At 45.2% G+C, this 22,176-nt stretch overlaps 1 protein-coding gene across 3 annotated transcripts in view; it reads left to right on the forward strand.

Moving 5' to 3' along the window:
• G3BP1 (G3BP stress granule assembly factor 1) overlaps positions 1-19,976 on the forward strand; it is a 43,776-nt gene extending 23,800 nt beyond the window's left edge. Inside the window, exons 1-12 of one of the 3 annotated variants that reach the window (XM_075602134.1) lie at positions 5,669-5,826; positions 13,676-13,789; positions 14,311-14,392; positions 14,618-14,791; positions 14,971-15,061; positions 15,360-15,453; positions 15,527-15,752; positions 15,851-15,952; positions 16,498-16,615; positions 17,546-17,671; positions 18,209-18,318; positions 18,879-19,976. In XM_075602134.1, coding sequence (XP_075458249.1) covers positions 13,695-13,789; positions 14,311-14,392; positions 14,618-14,791; positions 14,971-15,061; positions 15,360-15,453; positions 15,527-15,752; positions 15,851-15,952; positions 16,498-16,615; positions 17,546-17,671; positions 18,209-18,318; positions 18,879-19,088 — 1,428 coding nt within the window. In that variant the 5' untranslated portion in view covers positions 5,669-5,826; positions 13,676-13,694 and the 3' untranslated portion in view covers positions 19,089-19,976. Of the gene's footprint in view, positions 1-5,668; positions 5,827-13,675; positions 13,790-14,310; positions 14,393-14,617; positions 14,792-14,970; positions 15,062-15,359; positions 15,454-15,526; positions 15,753-15,850; positions 15,953-16,497; positions 16,616-17,545; positions 17,672-18,208; positions 18,319-18,878 lie in introns of those variants that run through there. The other 2 variants (XM_075602132.1, XM_075602133.1) reach the window with 2 other exon arrangements.
• The last annotated feature ends 2,200 nt before the right edge of the window (positions 19,977-22,176 follow it).

Genomic DNA, 22,176 nt, shown 5'->3' on the forward strand with positions numbered 1-22,176 from the left:
CGCCACACTGTTTGGGGCACAGTGGGGAGGATCCCGGTATGTATTTAGATAATTTTAGTGGGGTGAGGTACCACCTCATGAGGACCTTATATGCGTTCTCTTTTAGAGTGGTGCATATGGAGCTTTTTGCGGAGGCTATATAGATGGCTCTCCATTCCTTGTCCTCCAGGGTTTCCCCCAGGTCTGTTTCCCACCTGGTTCGGTATGAGGGGATCTGTTGCCCTAAGTCTGCAGAACCGGCCACCTCCCCGTACACCGTCGATATAAGTCCCTTCGTGTCTGTATCAGCCAGACAGAGCTTTTCGAATTTTGTCAAAGGAGGGTATGGGCGAATTTGTTATAAAATGCTCTGACTTGGAGGTATTTAAAGAATTCAGAGTGAGGTATTTCTTTTTCTAATCTGATATGATCGAATGTTTTAATTTTCTGGTTGTATCCCTCCAGGTCTCTCATTCGCTTATAGCCTTTTTGTTTCCAAATCGGGATACTGGTCCCTGCCATGCCGGGTGCGTACACTGGATTATTCCAAATGGGGGACATCAGCGAGTGCCTTGATGTCAGGGAATTCTTAATTTTAGTCGCCTCCCAGATCGATAAAGAGTTGGCCATTGAGGTGAGCGGTATCTCTCTGCGGTTAATCACCGTTTTTGGTAACCAAATCAGGCTGCTAAGTTCCAATGGGGAGCATGCAGCATTCTCCAGCTCTACCCACCTTTTCAATTGGGGGTTAGAGTGCCATTGAATAATTTGGCTTAATTGGGCCGCTTTGTAATACGTTAATAGACAGGGTACTGCTAAACCACCAGCAACAACAGGTCTTTTCATATTGGAGCGATTGACTCTCGGTTTTTTCCTACCCCAGATAAATTTATAGATTTCCGTTTGGAGCGAGAGTATATCTTTTATTTTAAGTGGCACAGGGAGTGTCTGGAAGAGGTATAGGATACGAGGTAGTAGGTTCATCTTGACACTATGTATCCTACCGATCCACGATATCCTCTTGGAGGACCATTTGTATAGATCTTGTTTAAGGGTCCGAATTAGGTTGGGATAATTTGTATTATAGATGAGGTTGGCCTCTCTGGTGATGTGGATTCCTAAGTACTTTATGTATTTCTGCTGCCAGTTGAATTGAAAATTCAACCTCAACAGCTTTTCCATGTGACTGGGGAGGTTGATGTTAAGTGCTTCCGATTTAGATTGGTTAATTTTGAAACCAGATATCTTTGAAAATCTGCTCAGGAGATCAAATAGATTGGGTAATGTGGTGAGGGGTTTTGCTATGATTAAGAGGATATCGTCTGGAATGCTCCTTTTAAGCTTGAACAACCATTAAACATTATTGACATTGTAAAACAAAAAATAGTAAATAAATTGTAAGTGGACTATGTAATTACTTGCTAAATAGATAAGGCCTGGGACATGGTGCAGGGAGCGGCGCTGGGCAGCGCTGACGCTCATGCTCTCCTGCTCAAGCAGGAGATTTTTCGTGTCCCTGCATGAGCGTCAGCGAGCACGCTTGTGTGCCGGGTGGGAGCCGGGGCTAGGGCGCCACGTCACGGCGCCGACGTCACGGACTGCCATTGGCTTCTGCGCTTCCCTCAGCGGCAAAATTTAAACTTGCCTGTCTCCTGCATTTCCACACGCCTCCACGCCTGCGGAAGCGCCGTCTAAACCCGCGCTGATAGGGATAATATTTCCCCTCAGCGCGCCTCAGCACGGTCTTTTTGACCATGTCCGAGGCTTTAGAAGTGTAGTGGTGTTCCCTGGCCTTCCCTCTGTACCTCCGCTGTGGGGAGCGATCACAGGCGCTGTTAGGGTCGCACGGCACATTTGAAGGTGGGGGCCGAGCAGGGAACGTTCCGCGGCGGCCCGATAATACAGGGCGCCGCCATGTTGCGTATCGCGCATGCGCAGTACCAATGCGCGACGGGAGGCTCTGAGGAAGTTCGCGCATGCGCAGGGTAAAGCGTGCGAACGGCTGGCCAATCACCAGGAAGCTCAGCAGTAAACTACAACCCCAGGAGCCTCAGCAAAGCCACCTGACGCCAGGGAGCGAATAGGATTGCAGGGATTGCTGACAGGCAGGAAGGGAAGCGTGGAGGAGAGACCCCGCTAGTCAGAGGGCACCGGAGGAGCAAGGGGAGAGGTAGTGTGTGCGCAGGGGGTCAGTGACCCACCTGCGTAGGCCAGATTTCCCCTCAGGCCCCAGTGTATACCCTGAGTCACCATAAGCTTGTGGTGCTGCAGGGACGCCCTATATAGATAGCGATGCCTAGTCACTTACTGTATATATACAGATAGGGACACAGTGTCGCGGAGCTGCGGTGGTGACAGTGGTTTGGGCTCAAGCTGCTGGACATCATCCACTCGAGAGAGACTACGCTGGATCGACGGATCCTTTGTGAAGCTTGTTGCCGGTTGCAGGAGTAACCGGAAGGTATTTAATAAGTGCACCAACACCGGTACCAACAGGCGCTGATCCCGCCTTGGGGAGGACTCTTTGGGGACACTGGGTTGAGTGACCAAAGGACTAACTCTATATATATGTGTGTGTGTGTGTGTGTGTGTGGTGCACGCGGTGACGGGAGAGTGATATTTCTCTTTAGGAGAGTGGCCGAGCCACAGGTGTTATATTGCATGTCATTCAGTTCTATGCTGGGTTCTATGTATGCTATACGTTATGAATATGAGATAAGGTTCTACTATCACATAATAGTAAACGAGTCAAAGGTTGAAGTGTGTTATCATTATTCTTGTTTAGGGGAATCTCACTTTTTGGGGATCCTGGGTAAATGGAGGCGCTGCCAAGACAGAAATATTACCCCAGGCTCCCAGTTAGCGGAGGCCCAGATCTCGCTGAGCCAGCAGGTACATACAGCACTAGTAGTCGCTCTAGAGCAGCAGGAAAGAGGGCTACAGAAGGATTTCTCCTCTATCGTATCATTTCAGTGCATTTTTTTTTGTCAAACTTTATTTGATATTTTCCATGGGGTTACAAAATAGGGCAGGATTTCAGTGCATTTTAACTCCTGTGTTTTAATTGTATTCAGTGCCAAAGGTGCCTGACTATCTTGGCAGGCACAGATATTTGAACATTTAAGGAACAAAAACAATGAGATTTTGGGACGGACAAGTACTGCCTTCATTTAGTGAGAATCCACTTAGGCAGGGGTTCTTAACTCCAGTCTCCCCCCCAACAAACAGGTCAGTCTTTCAGGATATCCCTGCTTCAGCACAAGTGGCTCAATCAGAGGCTCAATCCCTGAAGCAGGGATATCCTGAGAACCTGACCTGTTGGGTGGGAGGTCTTGAGGACTGGAGTTGACAACCCCTTTAATAAGGTGTATTAGACCACTGCTGAGTGTTTACAGGTCTGCTGCAACGTATTAATCCTATCTGTATAGCAATTACATTTTTCTATACGTTGGGCACTATATAAGTAAACTGACGACCATTTCCAGTGCTCTGATGTGCCTGGTATGTTGTGGGCGCTGGCACGCCTGAGGTCCTACTGATGTACCAGGCACATCATGAGGACAGTCATTTGATCGTTGCTGAAGCTGCAAATGGAGGTGGTGTGATGGCACTCTGGTGATGCTGGGCCCTGGGCACTGATAAGTCTAAAATCTATTTTCATCCTGGAATATATATATATGTAAATGGCATTAGGCTGCAGACATAGTGCGCACGACACAAACAAATTCATTACCTTAACCAGTCCGGCCATACTGCGTGCGATGCGGCAAGCGTGGAAGCACGAAGGCGCTGCAGGATTTGGTGGAGACAAATGAATTTGTTTTGTTTTTTCGCACCCCGGCCGCGTCACGTGAGCGTTTGAGCCGATGTGGGTCGAACCAGCCTGGTGACATCACAGCCACGCCCCCGTCATCGGAGTCCACAGATTGCTGAGGCGACAGATGCGCGCGCCTCCTTGCGCTCTGTCTCACACACGCCTGCACTATGACCACAGCCTTATTTACATTGATTTTAACACATAGTTACCACCTCCTTTGGGTTTGACCCGAAGTCTTGGGTTTTAAGCCTGCCATCTATGGGCTCAGGGTTTCATTATGATTTGTAAGGGCCGCCAAGAAGGGGTGTGGTACCGCTTGTCTCCCCGGGCTGCTGCTGCTTGCTGCGGGGCTGTCACTGCACACAGGCAATTGAGGCAGAGACAGACATTTCCTGGAGGAGGACCCAATCCTTCCACCTGGGGTGCCCTTCCACATCTTGGGTGGTCCCCCTACGGAGGGACTAACATCGGACCCTTCTCTCATCTTCAGGTCAAACACTTTTTTAAAAGGGTGGCAACTCTAGTATCACATAAGGCCATGTTGTAGGATGTATGGCAAGGATAGCCAACTCCTGTCCTCCAGAGCTACCAACAGGTCAGGTTTTCAAGATATCCCTGCTTCAGCACAGCCGGCTCAGTCAAAGAATGAGCCACTGATAGCCACCTGTGCTGAAGAAGGGATATCCTGAAAACCTAACCCGTTGGTGGCCCTTGAGGACTGGAGTTTGCTACCCCTGGTGCATGGCATCTCAGACGCTGTGTTATGATCAGTTGATGAGCGGACATCTTTGGTTCTTATGTTTTAAAAAAAATAAAGTGATTTTAAGTTACCTCTTTTGGAAACCCTTTTCTTTTCGTGGAGTTAGTAAGGGTTTAAGTAACAACTCACCCAGAAGGATATGTTTTAACACCTGTCATGTTAGTATCTTGCCCCTTGAACATGTCCTGCTTTGTGTGTGTGTGTGTTTACAAATCATGATTTTGTTAACCTTTAATACCACAGTAACCTCAGACTTCACTGTGCTCTGTGAAAAACTCAATGTTGACCTCCCCAGACAGTTCATATTTAAAAAAAAAAACAAAAAGCTTATAAACACCCGAACAAAATGGCAGATTTTAAAAAGAAAAAGCGAGTCAGGGCCAGAATTGATCTCCAAGTTACTTTTTTTTTTTTTTCTCCCCCAAAGCACATTAATAAAATACATTTTAAAAAAAATGATCTGCGAGGACTGCTGCTTTAACACACCAGACATGGGTTATTCATTGAGATCAGTGCACAAGCAGCTATGGGAAAACCTGGCCTGTTGGCAGCCCTTGAGGACTGAAGTTGTGCAGGCCTGGCTCAGATGATGACCTGAGCATCACTTGTGATAGAGAGTGTTAGCATCTCTCTCCAGTAGGTGGTAATCCTGTTTTATGACCATGTATGCGCTTATTGTAGGGTGCAGTTTATCTTTAAGAAACCCCTTCCCCCCCCCCACCTGTCAATCAGCCTTACATCTGCTTCCTCATTGGTCTGGGCTTCCTTGTTCCCGCCTCTCTCTTTCTCACACTCAGGGTTTCCTGCTCAAGGTTACAGGGCGCCACATTTCTCCACAACCATACTACCTTTCGACTGTACCAACCCTAAGGAAATCCGTCCAACCAATGAGCGCTCGGCTCTCTTGTGACTAGTGTCGGTGTTGGGCTAAGGCCCGCCCGGGCTGTTGTATTCTGGCACGCTATTGGCTACCTGCTTTTTGCCCCGTGCCAGCTAGGCGTCGCCCACGCTGACAGAGGCCCAACCCCGATTGGTCCTCAAAGCTGTCGGTCACAGTGATCTCCCGCCTTTATCCCTCTCCTAAACCAACCAGCGCTCGAAGCGCTGGGGCTGTGCCCTGTGATTGGAGGCGGCGGCGTTAGCGGGTTAGGTTGTGAGCTTGGTATATGTAGCCGGCAGCTGAGCACGCCGCCTTTGCCGACGCTCTGTGAGGTAAAACCTTAAGCTGTTCCGGAGCTTAGTGCCCGCCCCAAGCCCGGACCTTCCGCAGGTGAGAGCGCAACCTTGTTGTTACCGACTCCATTCGTCGTCATAACATATCTGCGCGCACGTTAGCGGTTTCACCCTCCACCTCATTTTCTCTCTGCGACAACGCGCTTTCTCCGGGAGGGGTTTGCGGCCTATGCGGCTTCTCCGAAGTACACCCCCCCCCCTCGGCCTTTCACAACAGCCTCGGTTCCCCTCCACCCCAAGCTCCAGAGCGCACGCCAACCGGGCCGCACACCGCGCGCGTAAACCGGGCCACACACCGCGCGTGTGACTGCGGCGGCCGCTCCCTGCACCTCCCGGGGGCCCGGTGTGTGTGAACAAACCAGGCCGGGTATCGCAACCAGGCAGCAAACACTGACCCACACTGACCCACTTGTATGTGCTCAGAGCTACTGTATGTCAATGTGGGGTTATGGGAACGTATACATTTTACCTCCGTGCAAACCGGTTTATTACTGTGCATATATATATATTTATTATTTAAGCTTTTATTGATAATTTTTCAAGAATTGGGAGAACATTGGTACATGTAATTTGAAAGTATCACATTTGGGGAAGGATTAGGAAAGAGGGGAGTGGGACAACATTAGCACATATATAATTATAGTGCGCATCAGTTTAGATACATCAATCACAATGTTCATAGTATTTTAATCTAGATATGGGGATACACCTGCATGTCAGGTCGAACCATCCAGATAAGATGAAAGTTTTTCCATATAAACTATATGCCAGATTTTGTTTGACTTAGTTGGGGGAGCGGTTGTAGATTGTTTCCATTTCTTGCCGATTGTGCACCTAGTTTTTTTTAATGTAATTTTTAATATGGGTATTTCTCCTTGGTGTGCTCGGTGCGTTGCTCCTCAGCCATAGGCCTGGGACATAGTGCCTCTACAGTGCTGAGGCGTGCTGAGGCTCAGGGAAAGTGGGTGCTTTCCCTGGCCTTGTACAGCGTGCTGTCAGGGGGCGGGCCAGTGACGTCACGGAGCTGGTTCGCCCTCATTGGGCGAACCGCTCACGTGACCGGCCCTGCGCTCCGGCGAGCGCCAAATTTTCAAGACTCGGTGAGACACATGCTTCCGCAAGCGTGCGCGAGCCCCTGCTAAGGCCGCTCTCATTGCGGCTGCAGGGGCTCAGTTCCGAGCAGCAGCACGGGTCAGCGCATAAGCGCTGACCATGCCCGAGGCCTTAGCTCTTGAATGCAGGTATTTTTGTTCCTTCGTCACCGTGTTGGTGCTTTCCAAGGGGGCAGGAATATCCCGGGATTTATAGCCCGACGTGCCTGGGTCACTGGCGGAACGGGCCTGGTCCTGGGCGGAAGTTGCGAGCCGTGTAGATCCAGGTTTTTGCTGGCTTTTGTTGGACTGCGGTCCCGCTGCATCCGACTGTGCGGCCGCGTGCGCATCACCAGCTCATTACTTCCTCCTGAGCCAGCCCCAGTCCCTCACTGCAAGGCTCACTACGCGCTGTCGCGTCAGCTGGCAGGGGATGCAAGAGGAGATTGTGATCCCGAGCGGTGACGCGCCACGTGGTGCGCTGGTAGGCCTATCGACACGGGGGGCTGGAGCTGTCAGAGCCTCCCCCACCTCCTAAAGGTGGAGGGGGAGGTGTGTGTGTTTTGCACAGCCCCAGTATATCCCCCCATCTCACACAGCGGGGGGGGGGCTTTACAGCACCCGTTCTACCCCCTTGTATACACCTCCGTGTATTTCCACCTCCTCAGAACAGCATAGATCTCACGGTCCTCACAACCACCCCCCCCTCTCTGCTGCGGACCCACAACCCCCCCCCTCTCTGCTGCGGACACACAGCCCCCCCCCCCCTCTCTGCTGCGGACACACAACCCCCCCCCCTCTCTGCTGCGGACCCACAACCACCCCCCCCCCTCTCCTGCGGACCCACAACCCCCCCTCTCTCCTGCAGACCCACAACCCACCCCCTCCTCCCCCTTCTCTCCTGCGGACCCACAACCCACCCCCTCCTCCCCCTTCTCTCCTGCGGACCCACAACCCACCCCCTCCTCCCCCTTCTCTCCTGCGGACCCACAACCCACCCCCTCCTCCCCCTTCTCTCCTGCGGACCCACAACCCCCACCCCCTCCTCTCTCCTGCGGACCCACAACCCCCACCCCCTCCTTTCTCCTGCGGACCCACAACCCACCCCCACCCCCCTTCTCTCATGCGGACCCACAACCCCACCCCCCTTCTCTCATGCGGACCCACAACCCCACCCCCCCATCTCTCATGCGGACCCACAACCCCACCCCCCCATCTCTCATGCGGACCCACAACCCGTCCGCCCCCCCCCCCTTCCTCTCTCATGCGGACCCACAACACCCCCCACCTCTCTCCCCGGGCTCAATGCCCCCCCCCCCCCGACCCATTTTGGCACGCCCCTCCCCTACAGACCGCAGATAGCTGTGAAGTGTCTCTCTACGCGCCGCCTGTATGCAGTGCGGGTGCGCTTTCTGATGCTGCGGGGCTTCGGCCTTTGGCTTGTGCTAATCACAGTGGACCCCGCTGGAACACCTTTTTGATACTGAGAAATATCACTGGCTCAGTATGTTCTGACACTAAAAGGGTTTACCATGACAAAGCCACAGGCAACCAATGGATACAGGCATACCCCGCATTAACATACGCAATGGGACCTGAGCATGTATGTAAAGCGAAAATGTACTTAAAGTGAAGCACTCCCTTTTTCCCACTTATCGATGCATGTACTGTACTGCAATCGTCATATACGTGTATAACTGATGTAAATAAAGCATTTGTAACAGGCTCTATAGTCTCCCCGCCTGCACACCGTTTCGGTACAGGTAGGGAGCCGGTATTGCTGTTAGGGACGTGCTGACAGGCGCATGCGTGAGCTGCCGTTTGCCTATTGGGCGATATGTCCTTACTCGCGAATGTACTTAAAGTGAGTGTCCTTAAACCGGGGTATGCCTGTACTCTAGTCATACCTTGAAGTAGTGGTAATGATTAAACCTTTCTGTATGCGGTGACCTTTTTCTTTTTATGGCATATGACATGGATACATCACAAATAGAAGCTGTGTCGATATCTGATCTACTCAGACCTATATAATCACTCCAGCTCTACACTAGTACGGTACATTTTCCCAACAACATTTTGTGTAATGGATGCATGCCACCCATGACATGTTTTTATTATGGGATACCTGTAATCTTACGTTTTTCTTCAATGTGATTGTCTTTAAAGTGGCTCTTAAAATGGGTACCTTTTTTTGTTTGGTTGGTCTCCATCTTGGATTAGGCTTGCATTACTGCTTTAGGACAGCATGTGATATGTATAGCTAAAAACCTATTGGTGCCTCACAGGTGGAAAGAGTTGGTCTTGAATGAATGATTTATTTTTATTATTTTGTTTAACAAGCACAGTGCAGGAGCTGGGTTTAAAAATAAATCAACCTTGCAACTTGGGCTAGCACTTTTAGACCAGTCTAGGGCATTTTGGTCGCGACCAAGTGACCACCGGTGTTAGCCGTATGCGACTTGGCCGACAGCCGCTTCGCCCCCAAGGCAAGTCTATCCATAGCCTAAAATACCCTAATACTCCCCCCCCCCCCCCCATGAAACCAAAAGCCCTTATGCTAAAACCACCAGATGATCCTTACACTTAACAATTAGACCCCTAAAGTTGACACCCTACCCTAAAAAGTTGCCTTATCGTAGAATCGGGCTGCGCCTGTCCGGTCCCTCTGCCGGTGTTTGGTTGCGGTGAGACAGCCGTGACCAGATGTCCCATTCTGCTTTTAGAAAAGGTTATAACGAAGAACAGACGTAGCAGTCCATGATGGATTAACAGAAAAAGAAGCTGTGTGAGACATTGCTAATGTGTTCAAGTTACACTGCCTCAGCAGTGTAGTTATTGACTTGGGACTATGGCATTTAGATTTTGCTGACTTTCTACGATTTGAGCATAGTCACTGACGTTTGATATCACTTGGGTGGAGATTGTTTTAAAAGACAAAGGAATTACACAAAACTGTGCCATGTCACTTACAATAAATAGTAGACCACTAATTTTCTGGAAACTATCATTTCATAATCTTAATGTTGGCATTGGCAACAGTCCGTCACACTGTTTTTGTCCTGGTTTGCCATACATATACTGCAATAGCTTTTGGAAATGTGAGAACACTTAAAGCAAAGTTATTTCCAGTTGCCATAAATAGTCGTTCCTACTTTGGATTGGTTTTCAGTGCGTAGCTTATCTAGCTTTAGGATAGGAACATCATTTAACCTTTCATGTGGAACCTCATTTGTAACTTCTCTAAAAAGCCTAACACTTAAGAATAATACTGCCTAATATGCAATTCAACCCTGAAAGGCATTCATTCCATTGTGTCTTTAGTGTGCTGTTGCTAGAAATTGCTCAACCGTTATTACTAGCAGAAACTTGTACATAGTAACCACAAATCTAAACTACTTGGCAAGTCTTTCTAATGTGAGGCTTAGTCGTGAGGAAGGTGAGACTTGGCTCTCATGCTCCCTTCAAAGCTGTAGTAAAATTTGTGTGGTCTAACACACAACTGTGTAACAGTTTCTACATGGTGTATTGGCATATTCCATACATTTGTCTGAGCTAGTACCATAATACAAGTAAGCTTTGCTTAACTCTGCAATATACAATGATGAGGCTAAACTGGAAGTTATGCAGTTTGACTTGTGCCATTTATAGATATTGATTTCTATTCCTTGAACCCACCAATCACACACTTGCGGAGATTATCTCTGGTCACAAACTTGTTTTAAAGTGTTTGGTGTATGCGGTGGGAACTGGATGGCTGCCAAACTGCTCTTTTAAAGTAAATGACCTCTGTAAATGAAGCATTTAATGAAAACACTTGGTTGAATCAAATCCACAAACATAATTATGCCTGCTTCTCACATTATTGTATTTACCATGGATTACATTTTAGGCAGAGCAGACTAAATACACTTTCTGTATTTGGGGTATACCCTACTTTTTTTCGGGGTCATGTCTAGACCCAAGAGAGCCTTAAGTTTTGCTGAAATACTTATGTACTCTTCTTCGTTGGCTGTTTGTTTTGAGGAGTCTCCTTGGCAACCAGTATGTATGGAGAATCTTTGCCGATTAAGGCGGTTTCCAAATTCTTTGTAGTTCGGATGTGGGAACTTGCAGAATATGGATTTTCCTTTAAAAGCAGCGTGTTTTTTTTGTTTGTTTGTTTTGTTCCAGGTGTTGCTCTGTTATCAACAAAAAGCAAATCACTGCAGTTATGGGGTCAAACACTGGGGTATTATGAGGGTTCTTATTTTCTTTGTTTGGTTAAGATGTGCCAGCATTCTAGAGTAGGAACAGATGGCAACTGCTACTGTAGCAGCAGGTGCAGCCTCTGAACAGATTGTAGTTCAGTCAGTATCCTGTCTTCCAAAAAACCTTCATCAAAGCCCAGACACTTTTTGTGCTGTTAAGGATGCTTTGGCAGGATGATTTACGAAGTTTGGGACATGGCCTCTTTCGTCTGCTATGATTTGCACGGCAAGATAAGCAAAAGGTGAAACCCGAATTAAAGTGCTACCATTTGTTAGCGAGATAGATTTCAGTGAATTGCAGCCGAAATTCCAGCAAACATTTATTACGGTCATGGTTGGCTGGAAGAGCAAAAGGAGATTTATTGGCGGTTTGCATGAACAGCTTTGATCAAAGAAGGGATAACTATACTATTCCTGCCCAGTAGCAGTTGGTACTTTTTAAAAACATTTTTTTACCGTGTCTGGTTGTCTTGGGTCTAGAGCACAAGCATCTGAGCCAGATTCTCGCCACCTCAAACGTATCTTTACCTAAAGTCTCTGAAAGCTAATGTCCTGATGTTTGTATAATCAGACGTCAGTCTGCATCCAAGAACCGTGAGTTGAAGGTGAACACTAGATATTTGACACTAATGGGTTGGCCTTTACTGTATTTTACAAAACTTGGGAGCTGTGTTATTGGCGGGCATTGACGCAGACTGGGAAGAACATTAGAGGGGTGAGGGAGGTGGACAGGCTGCATCCTCAACATTACAGGCATACCCCGCTTTAAGTACACTCACTTTAAGTACACTCGCGAGTAAGTACATATCGCCCAATAGGCAAACGGCAGCTCACGCATGCGCCTGTCATCACGTCCTGAACAGCAATACCGGCTCCCTACCTGTACCAAAGCTGAGCGCAGGCGGGGAGACTATAGAGCTTGTTACAAATGCGTTATTTACATCAGTTATGCACGTATATAACGATTGCAGTACAGTACATGCATCGATAAGTGGGAAAAGGTAGTGCTTCACTTTAAGTACATTTTCGCTTTACATACATGCTCCGGTCCCATTGCGTACGTTAATGCGGGGTATGCCTGTATTGTGCTCATTGTGCATATACAAACATTTGTCTTGTACCCAGTATAGTTAGACCTTTTATTTTGTTTGTCTTTATTAACTGTAGTCTGTTCAAATACCTTTTGTTGTTCCAAACCCTCTTTGAATGGACAGAGCTCCTTCTTACCCTATTTCATTGGGTGAGTTACTGACAGACTTGTTAAGGTAGAGATGGGCACATTTTTCATGAAGGTAGAAGCCTCTGCTAGTTCCTTTTAACCACAGATTTTTGGGTCTCGGTCTCAAAACATTGGTGTTTTGTTTTTTTGTTTTTTACTCCTCCAATCACTAAATCTGCAAATGTATTTAGATATTTGTGCAATCCTCTTGAGATTTTGAATGCCATTTGTAAAAAAAAAAAAAAAAAAAAAAAATCCCCCCTATAACCCACACTAACACAGCGACCAGAACAGTCCCCACACCCTCTCACTTCCCTCACACACACACAGTGAGCACCAAAGGCAAGAAAATGCTGTGCTTGGTGCATGCTCGCGGATTTGAATTTTGTTAAATGTGATCATGTTTAATAGAAAATTAACCCGGACTAAGGAAATTAATGGCAAATCCAGGAGTATCTGCCTGAATGATAATGCCCAATCCGCCATCGGCTCGATGTTTGATTAAAAAATTTTTTTTATCGAGTTTTGATTTGCCCATCTCTAGTTACAGGCATCCCTGAAAATCCCAGATGGATTCTGATACATGTCTGGGTCAACACAAAGCTTTGGAGCTTACATATGCACAACTAGTGTTGACAAAAATGTTGATGTAACTCGTGGCGTTTGGAATGGTTTACCAGCTGTCAGATTCCAGTTGTGTAAATGAATACCAGTAGAAAATAAGCTGCCTACAATTTCTCAGTAACTTTACAAGAACACTTTTTTTTTAATTATTATTAGAGACTCAGAATAAGTCTGAATTCTGCATGAAAAGCAGTTTCCTGTTGTGATTGTGCACGTGAGAGAAGAGGTTGCCATATTAACACGACTGCCGGCTTTTGGCCTTTTTTTAAAGCTTCAATCTGTGGTTGTGTGGGGTGTGGTTTTATTTTATTTATTTTTCTCTTGCCGGATGTGCTCATTGTTGGTTTACTACTGTTCGGTGCTGCACCTTGGAAACGATACGGCCACTGGGGTTATGGCATGACCCCTGTCATCAATGTAGCTTAATTTTTCTGTCCACAATCGCACAAATGTTGGGGCACCACTGATTTGCTTTGGGGCTCCCTGGTTTCGGTTTGGGGGGTGGGGGGGCGTTAGAGCAGCCGGAATTGCTGCCTTAAATGACCAAGATAAAGTAAATGGTTAGGAAATAAAATACTTGTTTTATTTCTTGGGTTTGTTGCAAAGTGACATTGTTTGCTTGATCTTATTGTACTCCATTTAAAGGCCATATATAGGCATGTGTGTTTAATATGTAAATTATATTCTAATTTCTATTCCTTCCAGATTTCAGTTGACCAAAGAAATGGTGATGGAGAAGCCAAGTCCCCTGCTTGTCGGGCGGGAATTTGTGAGGCAGTATTATACTCTGCTTAACCAAGCTCCAGACTTTCTGCATAGGTATGAAGGTTTTACATCATTTTTCCTTCATAGTTTAAATGTCTTGTTGACCCTATCCCCCTGTGAATAGAAAAGGCATCTACTACTAATAGTAGTGGGGGGTATTTCTTGTACAGACATTACCGCCGTTTAGGAAACAATACAGTTACATGAGCTTAAGAGAAACTGTTTTTACCACACAATTGTTTTGATCGTTTTCCTGCAAATTTTTACAAACAGGAATTTTTAATCTTATAATTTTGTAGTTTAGATTATTAAAACCCATCCTAGATCACTAATGGAGATCACATGGCTCTGGAGCTGAAATTTCTCTGTCAATCAAGGGTTTTAAGTGTTTCTCAAGTAAAGCTCAATAGACCAAATAAGGCTTGCTAAATGTGAAATGCTGTAGCCTTTAAATGTCACCACCTATTGACACTTCTGGGGGCAGACGTGGCATTTACTTGGCTAGTAAAGATATATGTAACATGAAACGGCCTCCTAAGAATGTGTAACTAAAACATGCAATTTATTTTTATTAGGTTCTATGGCAAAAGTTCTTCCTATGTGCATGGTGGGTTGGATAGCAGTGGTAAACCTGCAGACGCTGTCTATGGGCAGATGGTAAGTGTACTCCTAGAGACTAAAAAAAATAATTCTACATTTGTGCAGACCTAGTGTATATGCAACTTATGAATTTTATTGCTCTTAAAGTATTTTTGGTGGTTACAAATTGCCGTGTGGGTAATTTTGAAGTTTGTCTAGAAATCCACGAGTTCTCACACTGTATGTTTTTAAATCTGGTAACAAGGGTTTGTGCTGATATGCAGCGGTCGCTTCTTCCTGCAGGATATTCATAAGAAGGTGATGTCCTTGAGCTTCAAGGACTGCCGCACGAAAATCCGTCACGTAGATGCCCACGCCACTCTGAATGATGGGGTTGTAGTACAAGTTATGGGAGAGCTGACCAACAACAGGCAACCCATGAGGCGCTTCATGCAGACATTTGTGTTGGCACCAGAGGTGAGTAAGTTTGGGTCCAGCTTTCTTTGAGGGCCGCTCTTTATTTTAATGGAACTGAACTCTTGAATATAGGGTAGAAAGCGGCTTCATAGCATATGGAATGGGAGCCCATGTAAGCAGAGTTCCACGAGTACAGTGCCTGTGAGATCAAACCTAAAACCATTTCCCTTGCTCTTCAGGGCTCTGTAGCGAACAAATTTTATGTCCACAATGACATCTTCCGATATCAAGATGAGGTCTTCGGTGACTCTGACACAGAGCCTCCAGAAGGTAAGTGCATGCTTTGAGTATGGCATACACAAATATGGTTTCCAAACAGTATTTTGGCATTCAAAACTATTGGGTCAGAATTCGCGGTGTACGTCTCGCATGTTCTCCATTTCAAAATGCCATCTTTCATATACCAGACTAATGACGGCCCCATCTACCAGGTTATTGCATACAATGAAAGGCAAGTGCCATTTGATTCTAAATAAAATTTGGACATGTAGGAAGGGAAGACTGACGTTAAACTCCACCAGTTGGTATAAAATGTGATGGTAACGTGTAGGGGTTTATTCTGTTCTAGAATCTGATGAAGAGGTAGATGAGCCAGAGGAGAGGCAGCAGAGCCCAGAAGTAGTTGCAGTAGATGACGGTGTATACTATGACCAACCTGGAAGGTAAATATTTAATCCAGACTAATCTTGTTGTGGTCATCATATATCAGTACAGTTGTTTGAAACATTAATAAAGCATTTCTTTCAGTAACAATGACATGGATGAACCACTGGAGGAGCAGATTGTGGAAGCGGAACTGGAACTTGAGCCAGAACCTGAACAAGAGCCAGAGCCAGAAATGGTGGAGGAGAAATGTGAAACGGTGTCTGAGGACCTAGCACCCGAGGAGGAAGAGGTGGTGGAAAAAAGTCCATCCCCTCTCCCTGCAGATCCTACCCCAGTAGTGCAAGAGGACTCTAGGGTAAAAATACTTTATTGCATGTTGCAATACAGCATATAGTGGTTTAGGCTCCAAAAGAAAGCTGTTGTAATGGTGTGACTTTTCTTTTCTATTTTTAGACATTCTCTTGGGCATCTGTGACCAGCAAAAATCTTCCACCCAGTGGAGCAGTTCCAGTATCTGGAATCCCACCACATGTCGTCAAAATACAAGCATCACAAGTAAGCTGCTAGCCGTACAGTGATCAGTATGCCTTCAATGAACAGCAATGCAGACTGTTTATGTGGGGGAATAAGTGAGTGCATTGATTAAGATATTGGGTTCTAGCCAGCCCACCAGCTGAGGGATCAAATGTTTAATAACCAATGCTTTAATTCTCCGTCTTACAGCTTTGCATCGCCTCTAGTTTCTACTCTGCCTTATCTGCATCGCTGTAACTTTTCAATGTGATACTAGCTGCTTCCTCGTTAGAAAATTCTATAGATATGTCTAGCATGTTCAGTTGTATTTTGGTTTTGCCAGAGCAATGACAATGACAAAAAAAACCATTACGCCAAATTATGGGAGTAAGAGCTGAAGGCTTTAGTCTCGTTTTTTTGCAAGCTGGCCAAGGTTTTAGTTTAGGTGTTTGCACGTGGAACTGTTCATTTCCCACCACTGACTTTGATACCCTTGTTTATAAAAAAACCTTGAAGCGAGTAACTATTGCATTCAACCAATGGAATTGGCTTGTTTTTAAAGTTCTTGACTACATACTTTCTTGCAGCCACGGCCGGATCCCAAATCGGAAACTCAAACGGCAGCACAGAGACCACCACAGCAGCGCGATCAGAGAGTACGAGACCAGAGGCCTACAATACCACCTCCACGAGGGCCCAGACCTGGTGAGAGGACTTGAAGTGTCTTAGGCCGTGCGTTTAGTGCCCGCGACGGGTGACGCAATGTCACCCAAAAACAAATGCATTGCCGCTTATAGTAATCGCGACGGTGACCATGCGACGTCGTGTTGCGGATTTTGGAAGCTGGTAATATTTGATTTTTCAAGGGCTGTCGCCTCGTGTGACAGCCCCTGAACCAATCAAATGCCAGTAAATGAGCGCCGCCGCCGCAAAGCGAAATATAACTTTCGCTAGCGGTGACGTCACCCGTCGCGGGCACTATACGCGCAGCCTTAGGGTTGCAGTGCATTAACTGCTTGTTGGGAATTTGTTACCTCTACGTTTCTCTGTATCCTAACCTGTTGGCAAGGCAAAAGAATATGTGCTGACCCCTCTAGCTGCAAATGGGTTTTTTTTTTTTCTGTAGATGTGTAGTTTCTCGGCAGAGAATTTGGTAAGATATTAGTACTTCACACTTGGCATTTTATTTAAAGCTACAGTCCCTCAAGGTCAACTTTAGCTAATGGTAGTGACTTGTTTAAAGGGTTACATGCCTGGGTGAGAATTGGAAGCATGTGCTTTCTCTTTGTCTGGTACAGTATGTGTTCAACATGCACAGAAAAAAACGACATTCTTTCCTCGCTGCTCCAGTTGTATTTGCTCTCTAACGTGGGATGAGGGTAGAGAAAACACTTGTTTGACAAACGCTCATTGGGTTACAAAGAGAACACATTTGGCCTCATTTGCAAGAAATCAAAAGCGGACAAATGTTTGCATGGTTACATTCTTTACAAATCCTTGTAGGTGAGGTTAAAATTAAAGGGCACAATCCAAGTTCATGACCGTGAAAAACAATATTTCCACATATTTACTAAAAATTTTATACATAATCTAAACCGGGCAATAAAGACTGATTAGTTACTATTGTACCTTCAGTGCGAGAAGGTGAGCCAGGAGAATTGGAGACGCGACGTATAAATAGGTATCCAGACAGCCATCAACTCTTCGTGGGAAACCTGCCCCATGATGTGGACAAAATAGAGCTAAAGGAATTCTTTCAGAGTAAGTGGTTTAATGGACTTGACGGAGCATACCCTTTTTGCGGTATTGTCTGAACGTGGAAATATAACTACTAATGAGTAATATATTTACTCTTACAAACTTTTACTATATTGATACATTTCTATATTGAGACATTTATCACTATATAATTCACCTTTTGGTTTAATTGTACTGTATATTGCGCACTGATTTTATGCAGCTGTGGGAGTGGGGAGAAGCTATGATCCACTAACATCTGCACTTGGAAGAGTTGATTGTTGGGGTGGCCAGCAGTTGGTGTACTCAGGAGAAACCCCTGAGGTCTTCATGCCCCTCTCTCCCACTCCCCCCATGTCTGTTTTTGCCCACAAATTATTAGGAACACCCATGATATCCCTGTTAGGGTAGACTTTTTTTTTATGTATTGATTAAAATGTCAGCCTTGTGCTCTCTCGGTTTGTGTAGTTGGTGCTTGGGGACACTCCACCCCCACGTTCCTCTATATACTAACGTGTTTTTAGGTTCACAAACCTGACCACTTTTGTCTTTATTTTTCAGCGTATGGGAATGTTGTCGAACTTCGCATAAACAGTGGTGGGAAGCTTCCAAATTTTGGTTTTGTGGTGTTTGACGATGCAGAGCCAGTTCAGAAGATCCTAGGCAGCCGGGTAAATCTCTCATAAAATCCAGCTCATAATATTGCGAGTAATTTCATCTGCACTAGTGGTTTTTTTCCCCTTGCAACACTAAATAACCAGTGGAGGGAAATCTCCAAATAACGGTTCAGTCACTTATTTTCAGTTTCCTTCATTGGAGTGGAATTAATTACAAAACGTAGCCAGAAGGAGGGGGCTGTTCATGCGTGGAACTGAAATGTTTTGGGTCTGTGATCCGTATTCTGCTTATCCACTCTTTATAACTTATCCTTATTTCATGAATATGGAATCGCTCATTCACCAGAATGCATACCTTTGTTCAGGTGACCCTTTCAGGGAAGAGGTCTTGTGGGTAAAGAACTGTCATGTGAAAGTGTAGACTTCAGTTAAAGATGAGGTTATATTTAAGGCACATGTTTGTTGTGACTTTTCTACCAAGGATAGCACGGTTTCGAGTCTGCATAACTTGAATGAGACGGCTCAATTCAAGCAATGGTTATCTATTGCAGGGAAGTGATTTTACGCATTTGAAGCTGTTCCACAAACTTTTAACATATCACATCTTCCCACAGCCCATCATGTTCAGGGGAGATGTACGTCTAAATGTGGAAGAAAAGAAAACCCGAGCTGCCAGGGAAGGCGACCGACGTGACAACAGACCCCGTGGCTCAGGAGGACCACGTGGAGGGATTGGTGGAGGTCTGCGAGGACCACCTCGTGGTGCAATGTCTCAGAAGCCTGGTTTTGGCGCTGGAAGAGGCATACAAGTCCCACGCCAATGATTTAAAAAAAATATTTTTTTTTTGGTTTGTTTTTCTTTTGAATGGCTCCTATCATTAAAGGGGTACAGTCCTCTTCCTCTCCTGCAGCCTTTTGAAACTTCGGCCTTGGTTATCTTGGAATATGGCCCTAGCGTGACAGACTGCTACACTTCACCTGTTCCCAACCCACCCCTTTTTGTTTGTGTTGCCATTTTATGGATTTTTTTTCCTTTACCCATGTCCCAGAATCCAGCATTTGTGGAACAATATTTTAGAAAAAAGGGATTAAAAAAAAAAAAGAGATCCCCACTTTGAGTCAAATGGACTGGAACTTTTCATGCATTTAAGCAACTTTGCTAGTGTAAAATGGACACTAGTTGGAAGCTTATGCGTATGTTTTGGCAGATGGGATACTGTCATGGCGCCCGATTCAGAGCCTTTTGTAGGAAAGCCCATCACTTGGCAAAGTATTCAGGCCCTGATAGTATATCTATTGAAGCTGTGAGTGGAAGTGAAGATGACGCTCCAACCAGCTGTTGAAAATCCCCCTCATGCGGTTTCCTGCAAAACAGTTAGAGGTGTTCATTGGAATGTCTTCTACTAACGTTCTCTTTTTATACAACATGATCAAGGCGTTTAAAAATGATGAAACTACTCAAATTTTGGATTTTGGGATAATTTCGGTTTTTAATGTCTAGCTACTTGACTCTAAAGACACCTGAATTTGTGAAAAACTTTTTTATTTTATTTTATTTTTCTTAATAGGGAATTTTTTTTTTTCTTCATGTTTTTAGTTTGTATTTGTAAAAAAGAAAAACTTCAAAAAAGAAAGCAAAATTGTTGTGCCTTCTATTTATCTCTCATTCCAGTCTTGGCAAATTATTAAAATAAAACAAAAAATAAAGTCTTGCAACTATGTCTTCCTCAGAAAGCAAATGTCCCATCTGCTGTTTTGGGGATCATTGGGGGGGAAACTTTAGGTCTTAGAGTACAAGCTACACACTTGCATATATTGTTTAAAAGGCTTTCTGAAAATGTTCCTGCCTTGGTTTATTTTTATTTTTTATAACTGCAATTGTTACTACATTTTAAACGGGAGTGGTCGTGGAGAAAAGGAGCAGGATATGCTGTCAAGTGTCTGTTAATGCGATCTTGAATATATTGATTAGTGTTTGAAGGCACCAAAAGGACCCAAAGTTTGGAAGAAATGCTGAGCATGTGTACCCGTTCTCTGGGTATGCCCCTTAAATAGTATCTGGAGTTACATTTATTAGGCAAGCAGGGCTCAGACAAAAACATTGTGTATCCTAAGATTATGTAGGATATGTTGTCAATTTATGTAACTGCTTTCTTGCTTAAGATGGAACACTGCTCGATTGCATGTCTTTATCCAGGATCCCTGGCTGCAGTGGAAGCATTGTATGCTAAGAGATAATGGGGGAGAGAGGAGGAGAAGAAGAGAGAAGGCCTGTTTGAGGACCTGCCTGAGACATGAATGTGCTCACAAGTAGTATATTTATTTGCTTAATATGGGAAGGGGCATTAACAATTCTTGGGCTGCTTTAATATGCAGAACATTTCTGCACATGTTTTCTGTGCTACTTACACGCCGTATTGAGACAGCAGTGTCTTCACCATGTGAGGATCATTTTGGGACTAACAGTGGCTTTAAATAATTAATGGATAAATCAGTGTTTTAGGTTTTTACACCTCACTCGCCAAGAACAGATGTAGACCATGTATTGTCATGGTAGCAGCACCTTTTTCAAAAGTTCATGTCGTCCAATATAAGTTTTCTACATTTTCCAGGTTTACATTGCAGATGAGCCCAAAAGACCAAGTAGTGCTGCCTATGACCCAGTGTTAATTGGTGTAATGCCACAGACAAAGGAGACAGTCCAAGCGGGGTTTTTTTTTTTAATACAGAATTGAAGCGTGGGGTCCCCATAGCTGAACCCCATTAATTTTGACCCCCCCTGTTCCTGGAGGTACTCCTCTCCAAAGGGGTTGTGGTAAGCCACACCAGGGTTCACTATGGCTGCTTCAAAGCTGGGCCCTGAGGGCCAATAGGAATCCGTGAAATCAGGTTCGGCTTGCTATTGGCCCATGTGATGAAGCTGAAAATTGCAGGTGCCACCCCTTTTTGGAGATGAGTATCTCTGGAAGCAGGGGGTTCCCTGCTGCTGAAATTAATGTGATTCCGCTCCCATCCTGCGCTTCACACCTGTATTAAAAAGACAGGGGAAAACAAAATGACTTGAATTGATCCTTTAAAGCTGGTCCGCAACATGGATTGGAAATGAAAAAGGAACTGTTTGCATTCCCACTTCAAGGGTTTGAACATCTGCCGCTTCTGCAATGTATGCTTAAGATCCTGCAATGGTTTAAAACCATCTGCGACAAGTTTTGCCTATCGAAATAGTCTGGGTGAATCAACAACACATTTAATATCAACACAAATATACAAAGTAAGAACAGACAGGATGTGTCGTTAACTCCAAATGCACTCTCTCCAGGGTGAAGATACACCTAAGAAAATATGTGTAGGGGACACCATACAGTATCACATTTTTCACCCCTGGGCGTATATAGGAAACTTTTGTAGCAGAGGAGTAGAATACTTTGTCAGGTATGATTTTGAAGTTTAGAAAGGTCATCATTTCACCTTTGAATCTGACAATGTGTTTATGGACAACTAATGCTTGGATGTGGTGGATGGAAGATCTCCACGCTGTTCTGACAATATCTGTATACTTTGAAGCTAGCCCCATAGTAGAGGGATGTACTACTGAAATATGTAATGGGTAATGTGTTGGATTTTTCAAACAGCCTTTGGATAGTTGCCTTGGCCAGGTTTAATTGCATATTGATTTTAGTTTTTCTTGTCTTCTGCATTTTATTCTTTCTGCATGTCATGTACCAATTCACCCTTCCTGGTTTGTCCACCTGACCTTGAATTTGGTTACTTTTCTTGTAAGAACGCTTACACAATTGTCCTTCAGGATATTTGGTCTTCCTCAAGTATGGTGGGTAAAGAAAAGTGACAAACCCTCCACCATATAGTGTACAGTAAATACAAATACTTGCACCGAGTCTCAAAAGCTTGAAA

The sequence above is a fragment of the Ascaphus truei genome, chromosome 5, assembly GCF_040206685.1.
Source record: "Ascaphus truei isolate aAscTru1 chromosome 5, aAscTru1.hap1, whole genome shotgun sequence".
Classification (NCBI taxonomy): Eukaryota; Metazoa; Chordata; class Amphibia; order Anura; family Ascaphidae; genus Ascaphus; species Ascaphus truei.